The sequence below is a fragment of the Nesoenas mayeri genome (genome assembly GCF_963082525.1).
Source record: "Nesoenas mayeri genome assembly, chromosome: 14".
Classification (NCBI taxonomy): domain Eukaryota; kingdom Metazoa; phylum Chordata; class Aves; order Columbiformes; family Columbidae; genus Nesoenas; species Nesoenas mayeri.
In genome coordinates, this window is record NC_137556.1 from 1,351,875 (window position 1) to 1,371,170 (window position 19,296).

Genomic DNA, 19,296 nt, shown 5'->3' on the forward strand with positions numbered 1-19,296 from the left:
AGGAAGGCTCTGCGTAAGCTCCATCCGTCTCTGTCAGCCCCAATGGCTTGTTTGTGAGGAATATACCTTGGAGAAGTTCAGCCGTGAACCAAAACCACTAACAAACCATTTTACCAGGCAGATAAATTATGTAAGACTAAGAAAAATCCAACACCCCCAAATTATAGGGAATGGGCATTTCCTGACCTGCTAGGCTGAGGCTGAAGTTTGTCTCGGGGTTTGAAGTCCTGGTTACAAGAAGGATGAGACACGTCGGAGATGTGTGTTACACCTGCGGACAGGTCGTGGATCTCCCACGGGTAACCTGCATTTGGAACCAATAACCGGGTGCAGTACAGCATTGAAACCGAATTAAACACTGCTCTACAGGAAAATTTGCTACGTGACATTTATTAATGTTCTGCTATATTTACAGTTTTAACATCGTAAAACTCCAAAGTGAATTACCACTCGGCAGAAAGCACAGAAGTGCACATTGAGGCTACATTTATAACGCATCATAGTCTCTGCTAACACAAATTATAAAAGCAGGAATGACAGGTATGTTAGGAATTGTGTCAAAAGTCCCAAGCCAAAGAAAAAATTTAAAAGGCCTTTGTTTTGCAAGGTAACTTTTTATACAAATTGCAAGGTGATCTTTCCTTTTTACACTACCCATGTGTACCGTGAAAATCCCTAGATAGTCCAAAAAGTCGGTAGTATGAAAGTAAAGTATGCTACAACACCAGAATACAGACTCGTAAAAAAGAATCCTTGTGCCCCCTTGGGAATGACACTCGCTCCAGTCCCACCGCAGGAACCTGCGCCGCACGGCCCCGCTTTCCCCAGCCAGCGCCGGTGTGCCCGGAGCGATGACATCACTGCTGACGTCATCATGCCTTTGTGTGACCAGAGTGATGACATCACCGCTGACATCATCATCCCCTCAGCACGGCCCGGAGCGGCTCCGGGGCCGGGAGGATCTACAGCCGACCCTGGCCCTGCCGGCCCCGCTGCCCAAACCAGCACCCGACGTTGCGGAGGCTCCACCAGCACGGCACGGACTGCACTGCAACAGCTGCTTCCAACATCAGCCACTAACGAGTCAATGATTACAGAATTCTGCATTAATTATTAAAATCTGACATCTAGAAACAAATAGAAAGAAATGCTTCTCTATTTTTGTTTTAAATTTCCAACAGTACTTTTATTTATTGATTTTAAAGCAGGTGATTATTTTTTCTTCTGCTCCAGAGTCTTGATTCACTTCCTGCAGGTGTCCCGCGGCTCCTGGACGGAGAGCTGGCCAGCGCAGGAAGACATCTGCCCAAAACAGCTGTCGGAGAAGGATATTGAACAGTGAAACTATAGTTAGATGGTTATTTTGGATAGCAGAAGGATATCGCTCACAAAGAGTGCAGGATGTCTAAGCGCTCATGAAGTACCTGGGTACACAATGACACGACTCCAGCAAAACGCTTGGTGGTTTTGTGCATATTTTTCAGTTCTGAAGGGTTAAAATTCCTTAGGGGAAATCAGAGGCTAAACCAGACGATGCTCTTAGAAACAAAAGGTGGATGAAACGACACAGTATTTGCACTGGGAAACGCGACTCAGTCTTTAGCTGCTGCATCCAGCTGGGCAGGGACGAGTTCTGTGTCTTTCTAGCAGGTGTTGTGGCGCTAAGGAGACTCGGCTCTCACAGACTGTCCAGCCCAGCCCAGTTATCTCCTAAACCTGAGATTAAGTAGTAACCACATGCTCAGTCCAGATACAACGCCCTGTCCTGGCACCGCAGACCAAGCAGTGAACGCCAACCTTGTTATTAGATTCATCCTCACCAGTTATTATTTACTGATTGGCACTAATTATCCCTCTCCTCCCAATTTTCCAGAAATTATCCCTGCTCTAAACTGAAAACGACCATCCACTGTGCCCTTCTCATCATGGCCCACAGAGCAAATCTGATCTTGAGAGCAGGAATACACTGAAAGTCCAAGTTGCTTGTGGTTTCCCTGCTCAGAATTTAGCATTAAAGATGATTCCAGGGGCAGCGCTGGAGCTGTAATACTTAGAAATCATTCTGGACGCTTATCTCAGTGTATCTAAAGGAGAGGCTGCTTTTTGAGAGCTCTAAAATGACCAAAAAATCGAATTAAAAAAGAAATTTAAAAAACTCTACATGTCCATCCCCACAACCGAGGTCTCTAAAATGGTAACTCCAAACTCCCAACAGGAAGAGCGTGGGCAACACGTAACCACACTATTCCTTTAATACATGACAAATTCAGTTTTAGTAAAGAAGTAAAATGAAGAAAAGGGTTCGGTGAGAAGCAAGTGCAGGCGGTGAAGCCGATGGCCGAGCAGGGCCGGGTGCAGCACACGGCTGGGGAACAACCCCGTGCGGAGCCAGCGGGACCTGCAGCGGGTACCACAGACCCTGCGGGAGGCCACAAACCGTCACTGTGTCAAACAGAACTGACACACTTCAATACACAGACTGAACTCTTTTTACACACTATCACCAGTGGAAAAGTCAAGCTGGAAAGCACCACACAATGCCCGTTTTGTGCAGCGTGTTCTCATGAGCAACTAGAAACGAAGGAGAATCTTATGCGATTTGCAGTTTCTAACACAAGGAAACTGCATTTGGAAAAATAAAGCCTCGGTTTTAAAATCTGAACAATTTAATGACCCCCCAATTTCAAGCTGGAGTTTGTTTGGTTTCTTTATAGCACTGTCCCAGCTGCAATTGCTTCAACACCGTCCTGGGGAAATGCAGCATTATGCTGATATTTCTAAAGGGAGCATCATGTTGCACTCGCCATCTGGGAAGCGACTTATGACAGGATTTCCTTCCCCTCGGGAGGGCCAGGGAATCGGGGCCATTATCTGCTGGGAGCAGGAAATTACACTGAAGGGTTCGGCTACTTAAGCCTCCTCCTTTAAAGCCCCATTAAGGCAGCAGATACATCGCGGTTCCGCCTTTTAGGCATTAAGTTTCTGAAGATGTTCAGGCAGGACAGCATGTTCAAGCATGCGGGAAATTCTCAAAGAGCAAAGGTGTGCAAGAGCCTCATGTCTTCAGGAACTTGGCGCAAAATTCAAACAGCACACAAAATCCAGATAAATCGTTCTCTCTGCGCCGGTGTCTTTGGCCGATATCCCAATCTCCCAACAATATCTGGTGACCTTTACTCACGTTTAGCACATAGCACATGTTTCAGACATGCAATTTATTCTCAAAGACACACCTGCCAAATATAGTGCAACACCGAGGGGAAAACATTTTGCTCTTACAGTTCCAGTCATGCAATCTAATGAATATACAATTCCTCAAAGCAAGAGCTCAGGAAGAGATGTCAATTATTCCTTCGTTCCCCACCAAGTCAGCCCGGACCCTGCAGAACCAGGAGCTGCTGATGGGACACCAGGGAACAACTGTTTGCTGCTGCCTTGTGTTCTAGAATTATTCAGGCCTAAGAGAGTCACTAAACAGAGTCAAAACCAAAACAGAACAACTCCAAGAAAGCAGAAAGTTTACCTTTAGTAAATGAAGAGAACTCTGGTTCTGGGGAGAGTGGAGAAAGTATCTGGCATCTTCCGAACCTTTGCATAATTGATAAATCCTCTGAGAAATAGCAGAAAACCTGGATGGAAGAAACACATTTGTCCAGTCACCACGGGTGTTGCTTTTGTAGTTAGAGGGAGCATTTCGAGTCACCGTTACCAGGGCACAGGGGCCTCGACTGCTGGGATGCGCAATAGCTAATGAAACACAAGAATTTGTTGGCCATCAATGACACCTCATCTTTCCATTTCATCCAATTTCAAAACCAAACTTCCCTCAGCCAACCAGAAAACTTTTGATTCTAAATAAGAACCACGAACTTCCAAAGGAGGGGGGAAAAACAAATAAAATTTAAAACTAAAATAAAATAAAATATAAAATAATAAGTACAATAAAATATAAAATAATAAGTAAAATAAAATATAAAATAATAAGTAAAATAAAACCAAACCACAACCCACTCTTCCATTTAAGATATAAGAACAGATAAAACATCAGTTCCTATGAAGACAAGCATTGTTCTCTTCTTTACTCCTTCGGGATGATAAATGGGATGCTGTCCCCAAGAAATGAGACCCAAAGGTCAGTGTTTAGAGGTATTTCATAATGCAGAAGGCGTTAATTGGGTCAGAGGAGCACTGGGGCTCCCCACAGCTGCCGCGTCTACACGCGCATTTCCCAGCCGGTGAAGCTGCGCCCACAACAGCCCCACAGCACCATCCAGAGCCTCCAGCACCCTCTGCCCCACAACACTCACCTAGGACAAGGAAGACCCACCAAAGCCAATACTGGCCATCAAAGTAACCGGGAAAATAGGTGGAGAACTGAAAAGGAAACAGACAGTTAAGAGCTGCTGTACTTACAAACTGTCACTCCCAGCCCCAAAGGGACAGCCCAACACTAACGCGCTTTGTCGCTCCTTGTGCGCAGCTCAGATGTTCTCACTTGAAATCCAAACTTTCAGCTGAATGCCATTTTCACAGACACCATCTTTTCACAGCTTTTCTGATACAAATAGATTCTCTCAATCCCTCCAAAAATGTCTGGGTTTTTTTTCCATTCCTCCCAGCATCAGCACATCCACATCCTTTGTTCTTTTCCTCCCCCAGAAAGGTTTCTGTTTCTCGCCTCCCCTGTGCGATAGGGGGGGAGCACTGTGGGTGTTTGGTATCCAGAGCCCGGAGCCGCGCTGGCAATGCAGCAGGTCGCTGGGCTCCCGCTGCAGCAGAGGGCACCCGCGGGCTGCTCGGCCGTCCCAGCGCCGCGCTCCCCCTCCAGCCAAAGGCAAACCTCACAACTCCTCCTTTCAGTCCCTATTTCCCTCTCTCCTCTGCTACCCCGCACTTTAGAAATTAGTTTAACATTCTTTTTCAGAGGAGAACCTAAGGAACATCATCCTAGAGAGGAACATCCCTGTGCTGACAGCAGAGCTCACGTTATCCCAACAAAGGTTTTACAAAGATCACTGTCACTGCTCAGCACACAAACACGTTTTGATCCAATACAGTGGCTCTGTCAGAGAGAGCCATACCTGCGCGTGCAATCTTTATTCTCTTTTATTACAATCATAATTCCAGCACATAAACAGGACTGAATGACTAAAAAGACCTTTTCCCAGTGAATAAAGGGCTCAAAATCTATTTTATTCTAAAAATCCAAATCTATAACTAACTTCAATATAAGTGAGATAAAAATGAGATACAGATGAAGAGTACAAGTGCCTACATCCATGTTTTTACACTGTACAACTTACCCTGACAATGAGGATCCATTTAATGAGAGACAGACCAAACCCAGAAATGGCCCCATATCGTCCTGCAGCTGAAGTAGTCAGACAGAAAGACAAGAAAAATCCGATCCAGTTGAAGAGGAATGCCACTGAGAAAGCAGGAGAAAAGCCACGGGTCAAGCCATCTTTATATCCCAAGGAAGGAAAAGAAACCCCTTGCACACCAGTTCTTTCTGGTGCCACACAAACCTGAGTGTGAAAATAATGCCAGGTATTGTGGGTCACTGCCTGAAACAAATGAAGTTTCAGCAGGTACTTACTGAAGAAAGTCAGCATGAAAATGCCGTCGTTTCCTATCCTCAGCTGGTCGGTGTCGTCAAAGTCGTCCCGTGCCACAAAGTCGTCATCCTGCAAACCAAGGGGAGAAGAGACATGGGTGGACTGCAGTGGGTCCGGTCCGTACAGCAGTCCCAGTTCTGCACGTGGCTCTTCAAGAACGGGCCAGCACGTTGTACAGCCCTCAAAAAGCAGCGTGCACAGGAGGAACACTGAGCACTCCCTGGACATCTAACCCCCTGTAGGGGTGGAATCCTAAATCCCACAAGTCTGCAAATATAGGCAGGAAAAATTCCTGATTCTTATCCCAATATGATGCAGGTACACAGGGCATGAAATATTAAGTCGCTGGCAATATATTTCATTTTTTTCTAAGATAATCCAGATCCAGCGTGTTCCTGTTCTCATTGTAAAGAATTCCCCTACTTATAAAAAAAATTAAATTTATCATCTCAGCAAGAAATTTGGCTTCTATGAAGTAAAATGAGCAGTGGACACCTAATGCTACCAGGGTAAAGGAAGAGACTGAACAAGAGATAATGATAGAATGGTTTTACCATCCTTGTATCAGCTACACCGAGCTCTAAAAAAGTCAGCTGTAAGCAGCAGGATTATCGCAGGCAGATGTGCTAGACGGCTGAGCAATTAATCCTAAACCTTTCAAAACAACCCAAAACCCAACCACAAGCAGTGCCAGGGCGCACAGATACAGCACAGTGCCAGGCCTGGCATTGCCCAGATCTCTCACATCATCAGAGCTGCCCAGAGGGGAAAAAAGTAGCCACAGAACCCTTAGGAGTGTGTAATATCAGCACCCTAGAATGCTTTAAAAACAAGCCATGACAGCTGACGGGCAGGAGTTAAAGAAGTTGTGCATAAGAAACGCGAAGGACGTGCTCACCCTTCCAGGAACCAAGGGAATTGTGGCTTCAGCCTTGGTTCTCTCTGCCTCATCGTAGCTGGGCAGTGTTGTGGCCACGTTGTAAGATGGAGGCTTAGGAAATCCTGACTCATCCTTGTAGCCAAAATAAGCTGGAAAGAAAAAAAAAAAGAAGTTAAATAGAAGGTAACTTGTCAGCTCCTTAAGAACACGGTGTTGGGAATGAGAAGCGTTTCAGCTGAGCCCAAGGTCCCAGCCTGCTGCAGCCTGTCCCCCGTGTCCCCCTGTCCCCTCCCAGCCCCTGCCATCCCAAAACTCAGTGAAACACAGGAGCACATCATCTGATCGAACACAATACACAGCACTCCTTTAACACGCCTGGCTGTCCTTATTTTCAAAGCAGTGCTGTGTGCTGTGTCTCTCCTGTCTTCGCTAAGAGCAGCAGCCATACTGTCAAGCTGGGATGGTCTGGCGAGTCCATGAAGGATCACCGCAACCTCAGGCCGCTGGGGACCAACTTTCCATGAAGACTGCGAATTTTTTTCTGATGGAGAGGAAAGGGATTGGAACAAACATCAAACACAGCATTTCTGAGCCCCTGTCGCTGAGACACACTAAAACCAGAACTAATGGGATGTCTTTACGGTTAGTGTGCCAATGCAGGACACCCAACGAGCAGCTTGAGAAACGCAATATTCAAACTTCAATCCAAAGCTGGCCGGCTGTTTGAGAGATGGACAGTATGCTGTGTGTGATTCACAGACCTTAGCTCAGCAACTGACTATGAAAGTTCCATACGGAAAAAAATGAGACGACTTACTAAGCCAAAACACTCTGGTATCTAAAAAACACGGAAGAAGCTGTTTTGCTAAAAGCTACTAGTGAGCTACATGACAGTATGATGATTCACAAGAAGTATAACCCTTGTGACCAAGGCTTTAGTTATTAAAAACTTAAGAAAGAGTGAATTCTTTAATCTCTTTTTAAGTAACAAGTTCTTTTTGGAAGGAGCACAGCAACATCCTAATGTGAAATAATGAGAGGGGCACCACAAATCCTCACAGCCCTTTGATTATAACTGGCTTTAATCTGAGAACACTGTGAAATGCAACTTGACCACCACTTGATGGGATGACATCAGATGAACGTAGCCAAAAAGCATCTTCTAAACCACAAGTAACAATAGTCTCTATGGATCAATTCTGATTCTCTGCAGCCTTAGTAAGGATGCTGCAGTGCCATCCGTCACTAAAGAGAACAATTAAGGAGGCTGGGAAGAAGAAGAGAGCAAAGCCATCGGTGGAACATACCTGTGTTCTCTGCAGAAATGCTGCTGTAGGGCGGGGGGGCGTCGCTCACCACAGCTGCCGTCTCACCCAGCTCCTCCTCATTCTGCAGCTGGACAGACGGACACACGAGAGGTTAACGGGGTTTCTCGGGTTCTGTGAAATCATCCCTGTAGTTTTAATTGCGCACCGCAGATTTTTCTGGAAGAAGACTGTTCTACGACACCACGGGACACTCGAGCAGCTGCTCAGCACTCCCACTTGAAACCATCAATATGCCATCTCATTTTTATCGTGTTTTCAAATCGTATCCTCACACACCTGGACTTCCACAAAGCACAGATGCATCTTTCCAGCTCCTTTCCTCCTCCTCGGCACCTCCTCAGCTCACACTGCTTAGGAGCTGCAGTTGCATCTGGTTTAGTCGAGGAAACAACAGGAGATGATACCCAAAAAAAGGCTCCATTGCTGCCTGTGGCTTTGCCAAGGAAAGGTTTTTCATGGCTACGTTACATAATGACATAAATAGGTATGAATCTTGCCATTTCCCTTCAACCTTTCACACTGTGTAACTGAAAAGGAGACAGTTTATTTTGTGCACTGTGCTTCCCACAGGCTCTGTATAAATAACCCTCCGGCTCGCTCAGTGCGGCGTCAGCGGCACGGAGCAGGTGCGCAGAGCCGCTTTCATCGGAGCAGCTGACAAGATCAGGCCAGAGCCTTCAACGCAGAACACACCACAGAGGAGTTCACAGACCAGCTGCCACCTCCGCTTTCAATTCTTGCCATTTCTCATCAACTCATCAACGAAGAAGCGGAGGTTTTATGCAGAAAACCAACTCATTTCAGAAAAGCAGCCTGGGACGGAAGCACACGCCTGAGCACAGGTCCGACCCTCCGCTGTGACCACCGCGGAGCAGCAGCAACCCCGCGACTTCTGCACCAACACCCTCTGGAACTGTCCCTCCCGCACACCCGGAGCCACCTCTCACATTCTGTTCTCTTTTCTTTGGAAAGACACGTTGCCATTCAAGTCCTTCCCAAGCATTTAACATGGGGATATGTCCTTCTTCTACTTGCATGTCTTATCAGCAAAAAAAAAGGCTCACACTTCTAAATGAAGATTTTATTTCACACATAACTGTTGTGCGTCTTGGGTTTTTATTTCTTTTGCTGCTTAAGATCAGAGAGCAGACTGCATCCGTGTCCTCTGTGAAAGTCAAAGCCAAACCTGTTTCAGATGCTTTAAGTGCAACTCATTGCACGTTCACATCCAAAGCACAGCTGCTCTGAGACAGCCCAGCCCTGCAAGCTTGCTGAGAAGAGCACGGATTGTATTATTTTCTCTACTATTAATTGGACAGCCCTCAATTAAATGCAAATTTAATCGTGTGACACCAAGAGCACCTCCAAACACGGCTGCTGACCGAGGCTGTGAACCCGGAGCAGCGAGGCCGCGGGCACACGAGGCTCCAGGCCCGCAGCTCTAATGAGCCTGGGGACACACAAGCAATTAACACCATGAGCTGCAGCAGCTCGTGCAACAGCAAGGGATCTTCACCTGCTTCAAACCATCCAACTCAGCAGGAGCCCGCACTAAACAAAACCGCCTCATTTTATAAACCCCGTGGAGTTCGGTCATTAGAAGAAAATGCAAACTAACTTGCGAATTGATTGCCTACTAAAATAAGCTTTAAAGGGGTTTAAAAAGAGAGAGCGCTGCTTCAGAAATTCAAGAGCAGCTGCACAGGGGCAGCCCGAGGGATGATGCAGTAAAATGCAGAGCTGAACCAGCTGACTCAGCCTCTCCGGCCCTGGAGTCTGTGACTTCTCAGAAAATGCTCCACCGTGCTTCTTTTCAGTCGACCATGAAAATTCAATACTTGTACACGTGTCTTCTTGTACCTGGCCTATGAAGGCAGGAGGAAAGGCTCCAACAGGCCGCTGGGCACCGCACAGCCCGCACCACCTCCCTGCTGGAGAGGGGCAGGCACTCAACCCTGCTGTCTGTGAGGAAGGAGACAAACACAACCTAAAGTACAACCCCGAGGAGGGGGAAAGGACAGCACTAGATGTGACCACACATCCAGAGTGAAGCAAAAGAGGACACGGACAGGCGAGTGCAGTATTAAGCCTGACCACTGCAATTCTTGAAGGTTCTTCTTTCAGTAGTAAAAAGAAATACATATTCTCACAACTACCCAATGTGGGAGAAAGCAAACGGAACTGCCTGGAACTGCCTTCAAACCGCTACAATCCAGGTAACGCCACAAAAAGCGCAGTTACTCCTAAAAGCTGAGCTCCGGGCTGTAGGAGGTGTACAGTTAGAAAACCCAGACTGTTCTTCTAATGGCCAAGGTACACCAGTGCCTTCCAGCCTTTTTAATGATTGCAGGCATCTAAAATTCAACTAAGTGCTGATTAGCGAGGCGGTGGGGGCTGGAGTGGCAGGAAGAATGAGTCACCGGGCTGGCACGGCCAGCGCCCGCTCCACGCACCCATTCCACGCACCGATTCCATGCGCCTGCTCCACGTACCCATTCCACGCACCCATTCCATGCACCCATTCCACGCACCCGCTCCATGCACCCATTCCACGCACCCGCTCCATGCACCCGTTCCACGCACCCGCTCCATGCACCCGTTCCACGCACCCGTTCCATGCACCCGCTCCATACACCCGTTCCATACACCCGTTCCATGCACCCGCTCCACACACCCGTTCCATGCACCCGCTCCATACACCCGTTCCATGCACCCGCTCCACACACCCGTTCCATGCGCCCGCTCCACACACCCGTTCCAGGCGCCCGCTCCATGCACCTGTTCCACGCACCCGTTCCATGCACCGATTCCATGCGCCCGCTCCACGCACCTCACGGCAACACCGACGTTCACCGCTGGATTCCTCACTGGATCGCTCAAACCAGAAAGCTGCCCGGTGGAATGGGGTAAGACCCAGGGACACTTATTTTCCAAATAAAACACCATCAGAAGCTCTGACCGCCGCTCCCTCCTGCTTGACACGTATCGTGCAAATACACGCAGCACAGTAGCATTATAGCTCAAAACTTGCAAAATGTTTCAAAGTATTTCCATGTAAACTTTGAAGAAAGCATTTACAATAAACATTTTTGTTAAATTTTCCCAATTTTATAAACTTAGCACAATTTTAGATTTTTTTTTAAGCTTGCCCCGAGCCCTTAGGCTGCAGGCGAATATTCTTTATACTAGACCAGGATATCTACAAGCTTAATCTTAGCAATATATCATGAGTAATGCCTTCACTCAGCAGTGTATCATGAACGTTTACTGCATTTCAGTCCTTATTTTATGTCCTGGCACGGAAAGAACGGCACAGAAACCCCACAGGAATCCCAGAATGCAGATAACCCCAATCAGATCTCATTCAGTTGTTACTATGGTTTCTGTGAGTTTTCAGAAAGGCTAATGACACTCACTTAGGCTAATGACAGAAAGTGAATTGGTATTTTTTGAAAAGGCAACATGATCTATTTTTTCAGAAGGATGAAATCATAACCCTTGGAAGCCAAATGTTAAAAACATTTAAAACTGTGCATCACTACTAAATCTGCCAGTGCTCCACCAACCTGCCCACAGAAGGTGACACCCCACAACCATTGCAACACTCTTTACTTTTCTCCTTCCACATCTCTGGCCTTTTGGAAGCAAATAAAAGTTTCTGCCAACTCCAAACCAGAAGAGAATTGTTTTTATAGACCGAGGCTTCACTGCAAATGTACCCCGATTTGAAATCCTGACTTCTGCCCAATGCTGTTGCAGATTCCTATAACTTAATATCAGCTTGTTAATCAGCAGGAATAATGATAAGCTATTAGACAAGTCAACCCACGTGCATCAGCCCTCTCCTTGATGAGCAAATAATTGTTTCCCCTGCCAGCAGCTCCTGCTCATTGCGGCGCAGGTGACAGCCCTGCGCGCCGCTCGGTGTCGGCTGCGCGGCTCATGGTGACAGGTTTGACACTCGTCTTGTCTAAGCAAACCCTCCCTGGCTTCTCCCGGCTCTGGGGAGATGCTGACGCTCCCACCCGAGCCCCACGTGGGAGAACCAGTGCCTGAGCTACTCTGCATTTCCACTGAAATCTCAACATGGTGCCTCCGCTCCCCCTCCTGAAACGCTTTTCCTCCTCCATGCAGCGGGACGCACGGAGCATGGACCAGAAACCTGCGGGAGGATCCACCTGAAGGGGCTGCAACGACCCTCCCGGCTATACCAAGGTATAAACACAGATCAAAATGTGGTTTATGCCCATCAAAATAGAGCTCGTGCTCATAAGGATGTTGTTCTTCACTGACTCACTGCAGTTAACGGCCTGAGAAGGTGGTTCTGGGAAGCACACTGATCTCACTCCCTCGCCTCTGTGCAAGCAGGGAATCGTACCGCTCTGGCCAGACTGTAAAGAGCACTTGGGCCAGCACAGACCTGCGCCTGTACACTGTACCTACATTTGAGCGTCCAGGGCTCTACACATGAGAAGCAGGCTTTAATCTTAGATAGCTGTAGTTAAGGCCTTACTGTCAATGAACACCTCCTGTTCTACTTGCCTGAATGCTAACACGAACTGCCCGGCCCTGCTCCTGATGGAAGCACAGATCCTTTTTCGGGAGTTTTAGCTTTACTCTTCACCAAGCTGCACTTCCTCGGTACGTTAGATCAAACCGCCACATCATCCAAAGGCGTCATCGCAGGCTATTTTTTATCAGATTATCTAATGCCTGAACAAAGCGCAAGGGCTAGAAATTTAGCTTTAGAAAATAGATCATATGCCACTGTACATCCCTTTAAAGCACCCGCACCACTGAACGCACAGCGGCTGTGCCGCAGCGGAGGCTGCTGGGGTGCACAGCCCCGGCCCCGCTGCAAGGCTGAGGAGCAAACACAGGTTTCAAACTCAGCTCTCGACTTCTGCTGTCCTCAGCTTACCCTCACTCATTATCGTCTTTTTTCCTGAAAATACGCACATTCAGGGAATCCTACAAATATTCTACAGCTTCAAATAGCGTCCACACCTCCAGAGCGCTGCTCCGCACACAGGTGGATGCGCCAGTAACAACTCCGGGGCAGAGCTTACACGGCCCTGGCATCTTGGCTGGTGTGTGACATTCGGCTGCACGGGAACCACAATGTGACAGTCCACTAACGCATTACCCTTCTTCCCCCAAAATTATCAAGTTTTAAAATTCTCAGTTCTCCTCCACTGCCTCATAATCCAGTAACTTAACAGATTAAATGAGCCTGTTGTGAATTACTACATGCTTCACTTACTGGATACTGTATTTGGCTCCAGCCCTTACGGTTATCAATTCCCTACCAGTCTTTCTTCATTAGCACATGGTACCTTAATTAACCGCACATTCATACATACAACACGTTTCAATGTATGGGAGAACAATTCACATATTCAACATTAGAGAGACTCTCTCACTCTCCCATCTCCTTTTCATCTAAATACCAACTCTGCATCTTTACTTCCACAGCTCGCAGGGTATTTTGAAGGAACACAAGCATTAGGAGCCAGTTGGGCAATACCACACTTTGCAACAATACAAATAGCAGCCTTCGGGCAGAAGGTGAGAAAAAAAGCAAGTTCTGAGCAGCAACATAAAAGTATATTTATACGTGAGTTTCCGATTCCGTGCTCCAGTTACACCAGTTACTTCCCGGGGCCTCCACCATCTGTTTGTCTTTAGCAACACGAACCCTTTGGGGCGCAGCCTCCCTCACCTCTGCAGTTCCAGGCCGTCACGCTCCCCAGCAGCGGGGCTGTCTGCCGTGTGTCTGTCTGCCGTGTGTCTGTCTGCCGTGCGAACAGGAGCTGGCGAAACAGCAGCTTTACCCGTTTCTCTTTAAGGAAGCCAGGACCGTGCTTATCGGTCAGGTGCAGTCGCTGAAGAGCAACGCAATAGTGTCCTTCAGCGTTATTTTGTCACCTGTCTCCATGGGCTCAAGGCGACGGGACACGAAGCTAAATCCCTCGGTAAAAGGCATTTGTGAAGACATTTGTCGGGTTTAACACCAGCGGCAGGACTCTGACAGGAAAGGTGATTAGTGAAGAGACCTGGTTATTTATACCTACCCTTTCCGAGAACAAGGGATTTGTCTGCATAAGTGAACACATCTGTTTTACGCAGAACAAAACCGAGAAAAAAGCCTAAGTCTTGCTTAATTGTTACATTACTAGTATGTAAAAATATGACCTCCAGATGCCACAATCAGACCACTATTCTATCCCAGCAGGAAGGTGCATCTTGTATTGTGAAGTGAGCAAAGCAAGCGAGCCTACCCGTGCTGAAAACGCTACCAAGTCATAACACAGCAATTTCTTACAAGGATCTCGGTTAAGCTGGAGCGCTGCAAGCTGCCTTGAGGGATTTCCTTGCTCTCAGTAACGAAGGCTCCATGTCTGTGTGTGAGCACCGCGTGTGAGCAGGAGCCGGGTCGCACAGGGGCCTGACGGACCCGACACTGCGGACAAACTCGTCCCCCCCGGGAGGAACAACCACCGCGAGTTTACCGGGGAGCCCGTTAGAACAGTCTCTGGCCTACGCAGATTTCAACCTGAGCCACAGGGGACCGCATGTAAAAGACGGAATAAAATGAGCGGTGGTCTCAGAACAACGCGAGACCAACGCTCCCTCGGTACGGTTGGCTGACCGAGGCTGGACCGGCGCAGCGCGGGCCGTGCCGGCCGGACAGCGCCCGGCGCGCAAGGTCGCTCCGCGCCCCGGCCGGGACCGGCCCCGGCAGCGGGCGAGGCCCGGGGCAGCGCGGCCCGGAGCCGCCGCGGAAGCGCTCCGCGGCCCGAGCCCGGCGGGCCCGCCGCGCCCCAGCGAGCGGCCGAGGCCGCCGCCCCGGGCGCTGCCGCCGACAGAGGCCGCAGGCCCGGTGAGCGCCCCGCTCCCCCACGGCCCCGCGGCGGGACAGCGGCGCCCGGGCCCGCAGGCCCAGCCCAGGCCCGCCCGCTGCCCCGGGACCCGGCGGCCTCGGGCCAGGGCTGAGGCGCCGTCCGGCTCCCCGGGCCCCGGGGGGAGCGGCGGCAGCGCCCCTCACACACAGCGCAGCGGCGACGGGTCCCCGCCAGTCCGGCCTCCCCGGCGCGGCCTACGGAGCCGCGGCGCTCGCGTCCCCGCCGGCCCTCACCTGCTGGTACCGGCCGCTGCCGGGCTCGGCGGCCGCCATGGCGCTGGGCGGGCTCGGGGAGCGGGCGGCGGGGCTGGGGGGGCTCGGCGGCGCTGCCCGGCCGCCTCCCGACGGGCGCTGCGGAGGCGACGGGAACCGAGTCGCTGCTCGCTGCGGGATCCGCTCCCGCCCTCCGCCCGTCACGCTCGGGCGCGCCCGCCCCCCGCCCCGCCCGCCCGCGGGGCCGCGTCCTGCGGCAGCGGCGGCCACAGCCGGGCCGGGCCGGCCCCGCCGCCGAGCGCTGCCCGCGGCCCCGGGCCGGCCGTGCCGCTGCCCGCGGGTGGCGAACCCCCACGGCAGCCCGGAGCCAGCGGCGCTGCGGGCCGGCGGCTCCGCCCGTGGGTCCCGGTGCGCTGGAGTGCGTCCCTGGCAGCCCGTGCAGCTGCAGGGCTGACCCTGCAAGCTCCGTGCACTGCATGGATGTTCCAAACTTCATGTACAGTTATTCAGAGCGAAAGCTGCCATAGAAAGTGTTAAACACAGGGGGTCAGAAAATGGGTGTAAACCCATGTTGAAAACCAACGTGGCTTCAATGGGGACCCAACGCTCACAGAAACCGGCTCTGTCCTGAGCCGCGTTAACGTCACCGTGGTCACACACACCCATCACCGACACCACACCACCCTGTCCTGAGCCACGGCAACATCCCCTCGGTCACCCAAACCCACCACTGACACCACACCGCTCCGTCCTGAGCCACGATAATGTCCCCTCAGTCACCCAAACCCATCACCGACACCACACCGCCCTGTCCTGAGCCACGGCAACATCCCCTCGGTCACCCAAACCCACCACTGACACCACACTGCTCCGTCCTGAGCCATGATAATGTCCCCTCAGTCACCCAAACCCATCACCGACACCACACTGCTCCACCTTGAGCCACGGTAACATCACTTCAGTCACACGCACCCCTCTCTGACACCACACTGCTCCGTCCTGAGCCATGATAACGTCCCCTCGGTCACCCACACCCATCTCTGACACCACACCGCGCTGTCCTGAGCCACGGTAACGTCCCCTCAGTCACACACAGCCACCACCGACACCGCAGCGCGGTGCCAACGCGCCCGCGCGGGCAGGGAAAGGCCCCGACGCGCTGCGCGGCCGCTGGAGCAAACACGAGATGTTGGCCAACTCCTCCGAACGCACCGGCACGTCCTCAGTATCCACATAAAGCAGATGGTGTCGCAGATTTGAAATCTCCATCCAAAATAAGCACGCGTAGGAGGCCACACAGAGAGAGGAGTTTGTTTATTCAGAGAGTTTTTGCATTGAATGTTACATTGGTTAAGAGACCTTCCAGCTTGCGTAACCTTCATTTTCTGCGTGTGCAGTTCAGCCGTAGTCAGGTGTGTACAAAACTACCCACATCAGTCCCTAGGGTTGATGAGGCTTAAATATATCTGCTTTAGGATAAGAAAGGCTGAATCAGCCCCGCTGGGATTCCAAGCTGCAAATTCAGAGAGTCTCAGGCATTTAAACCTGAGGGAATGGTTTTGAACTGCGTACTCAGTCATAAATACATGATTTAATGCTCGTTATTCAGCACCATAATCAGGATGTCGTGGGGTTTTTTTTCTGTATTTTTGCAGGAGTTCACCCATGTCTTAGATGAATAAACATCACGGTTCTGACGTTTAAAGGCAAGGCAGGAATTGTAAAGGATTTTAGCCAGGAATAACCTCAAAGAGTGACTCCTGAGAAATGCCGGAGACATGAGGAGGACAGGGGTTCCTTGCACCACAGACCCCTTAGCAGGAGCCGCAACAGGAGCTGCAGGCACTGACGGCCTGGCTGCTTTCACCCTTCCACAAGATTCACAACTTGCAAGAAGAATCTCTGCAGTAAGAAACCAGCCGATGACACACTCGGATTTACAGCCACTGAGGTGGGATTATATCCCTAAGTAAGGCCATGGCCACAGTGCTAATGAGCTCTGCACTGATTGACCTGGACATCGTCGGGACTAAAATAAGAAGCAACCTGTACGTGTCCTCAGAAAAGATGCTGCGAAGCATCCTGAAGAAACGGTGCAACAGTTTGTGTCACAGCCATTCTGGGGCCGGCTGAAGGCAAATCAGGGGCTAATTAGGCCACCCAGTCTGAGCCAGACTAATTCAGGAGGGGTAATGGCAATTTCTCCCAGCTGCTTACTGTGTGTTTTATTTTCTTAGCTCTGGACAAAGACGATGCTGTGGTTACAGCACATGACTGCTTCTGCTTTCAGTTCCCACTTGGTTTTAGGCAAATCACTCTATGACTGGGTGGTTTTTGACTTTTCCTCTAGTGCAAAATGTCTTTTCTCCCAAGAGACATTCTGAAGCCTGCAGTCATCGCTTTTAGTGACTTCTGCATGGCATGTGCTCTGAAAGTGTTTGAAAGTAATAGAAAGTATCAGAGAATAGTCGTACAGCGAGTCTACTGAAATCCTAGTGTGGTGCAAGTGTTCCTTTGTGTATGACTGAGCAATGAAGGGAACAGCCTGTAATAAATACTGATTTCTAAAAGCTAAATAACAAACCTCAAAAGCAGGGTGCTTTAAAGCCAGACTAATAAGAAAAAAGCAGGACATTTAAACTAGAACTTCCTTCTCATCTTTTAGGGATAAATGATCCAATTAAGAAAAAAGCAAAGACAAAACATTCACATAAACTAACGGGTCAAACTGCACCTCCGAATCTGCCCTGTTTCGTACCTTAATCACATACAAGCAGGCTGCAACCAGCAGGTTAGGAGGAAGGAAAAGGGATGGTGTGGTTCACCAAGGCTGCGTTATCCACCCGCTCGCAAGGCCGGGCGAAGGAGCACAGAAACTTTACCATGAGCCTGATCCCAAGCGGCTGCTGTCAGCAGATACCTCACTGCTGTGCACATACCTCACTGCTGTGCAGATACCTCACACTGTGCTGCCCACAGAGCCTCCGCGGTCCCTGCTGTCCCAGGGGCTGGCCAGAGTGCTCACTGTCCTTATTGACAAATCCTTTTGATCACGGACCATGAAGCGAGCGGTATTGCTGCGCCCCGGGGGCGCACATACAACAAGTGCCACCATAGCGTTCGGATAGACATGTACGTGTTGTCTTGTTTTCCCACTGGAATAAAATGCACCATCTAGCATGGACAATTATCTTTGTGTAATTAGGCAGGAAGGAGCAGCTCCACTCAGGTCCATCCAACGTGGCATCTTGTTTCTCCTTTTCTTATAAATAGGGGTGAGAATGTAAGCGGGACATGTGGGAGCAGGAAGATGTGACACACGGTGGATGTTAAAAAGCCACTTTAATTACAGGACTTGGAGAGAGGGTCCTTTATACAGATACATTTTTAATTGTTGCTTTTTTTTTTAGGAAAAAAGTGCCAGTGCTCCCAAGCAGTTGCCAGTAGCGACAGCCCCGGGCTCCGAGCGCTGCTGACTCCAGCCGCTTCAGCACAGAGACACAGAAAATGCTGTGCTTCTTAGAACCCCCTGGTTAAACTTCAACTTCTTCTGCAGCAAAGTGTTTGTTCCCTCCCATCTGCTGCCTTTGCAAGGAAGGGAAATCAGCCCCTTCAGATACCAGGAAGTTCTTCACCGTTTGAACAGCTAGCTGCAAACGCAGAGACAATCACATGCATGAATTATCATACCTAAAAATACCCTGCATGCAACTCACACATACAACCCAGCCCTGGAGCGATTCCTCAGTAATGTGTGACTGCACAACGCGTGCAGATCCACGGGACGTGGGCAGAACAGGGCAGCTGTGGCTGCAGATGTGCGTGCTTGCTTCTCTTGTACTGCTGTAGATCTTTTCTCTCATTAAAACATGTTCTGCTTTTACCAGGAGCTGCCGGCTGCCTCCTGCAGCTTTGCGCTCTGTGTCTGTCAAAGTGACTTGCACAGGAGATTCAGGTGAGAGCCAGACCCTTTGCCATTGACAGAGACCCACAGCATTTGAATTTAAACCTGATACTTTTGCCAAATCCATCGTGACTGGGCTGTGCGAGCAGAGTGGTAGGACGCTGTGAAGCCGATCCCCGAATACAGGAGCTCTCCATATCTCGGAGGTGACAAAGTGCAGCGAAGAGGGCAAGAGGATGGGGTGATACCAGCACCGCCCGCGCTGGTTGCAGACAAACCCAACAGTCACCCTGGGGGACCGTGGCTGCTGCCCCACAGCTCACTGCTGGGGAAAATCCACAGTGTCTCTTGCAATCAGCTCCTGTGTGCTCTGTGCCTCCAGTATTTGCTTCTCAGCAGTCCCCGAGCCCTGGCCGTGTTTCCGTGGTAACGCTGAGCGATGCGGTGTG

At 50.0% G+C, this 19,296-nt stretch overlaps 1 protein-coding gene across 1 annotated transcript; it reads right to left on the reverse strand.

Annotated features, from left to right (window-relative positions):
- Window positions 1-377: 377 nt before the first annotated feature.
- On the reverse strand, window positions 378-15,163 carry NDFIP1 (Nedd4 family interacting protein 1). The gene is made up of 8 exons (XM_080353467.1): window positions 14,965-15,163; window positions 7,806-7,893; window positions 6,517-6,647; window positions 5,600-5,687; window positions 5,304-5,428; window positions 4,308-4,374; window positions 3,524-3,629; window positions 378-1,315 (listed from the first exon to the last, which is right to left on the reverse strand). The coding sequence occupies exons 1-7, from the start codon at window positions 15,001-15,003 to the stop codon at window positions 3,526-3,528; spliced, it is 642 nt and encodes a 213-aa protein (XP_080209593.1). The 5' UTR covers window positions 15,004-15,163; the 3' UTR covers window positions 378-1,315; window positions 3,524-3,525.
- Window positions 15,164-19,296: the final 4,133 nt, after the last annotated feature.

Excerpts from the sequence above, each read along its gene's own strand:
- NDFIP1 (XM_080353467.1), bottom strand. The coding sequence starts at position 15,003 with ATGGCGGCCGCCGAGCCCGGCAGCGGCCGGTACCAGCAG. Across the intron at positions 7,894-14,964 it reads GCAGCGGCCGGTACCAGCAG|CTGCAGAATGAGGAGGAGCT; the intron begins GTGAGGGCCGGC and ends CCGTCTGTCCAG. Across the intron at positions 3,630-4,307 it reads GTGGGTCTTCCTTGTCCTAG|GTTTTCTGCTATTTCTCAGA; the intron begins GTGAGTGTTGTG and ends TCTTCCATCCAG.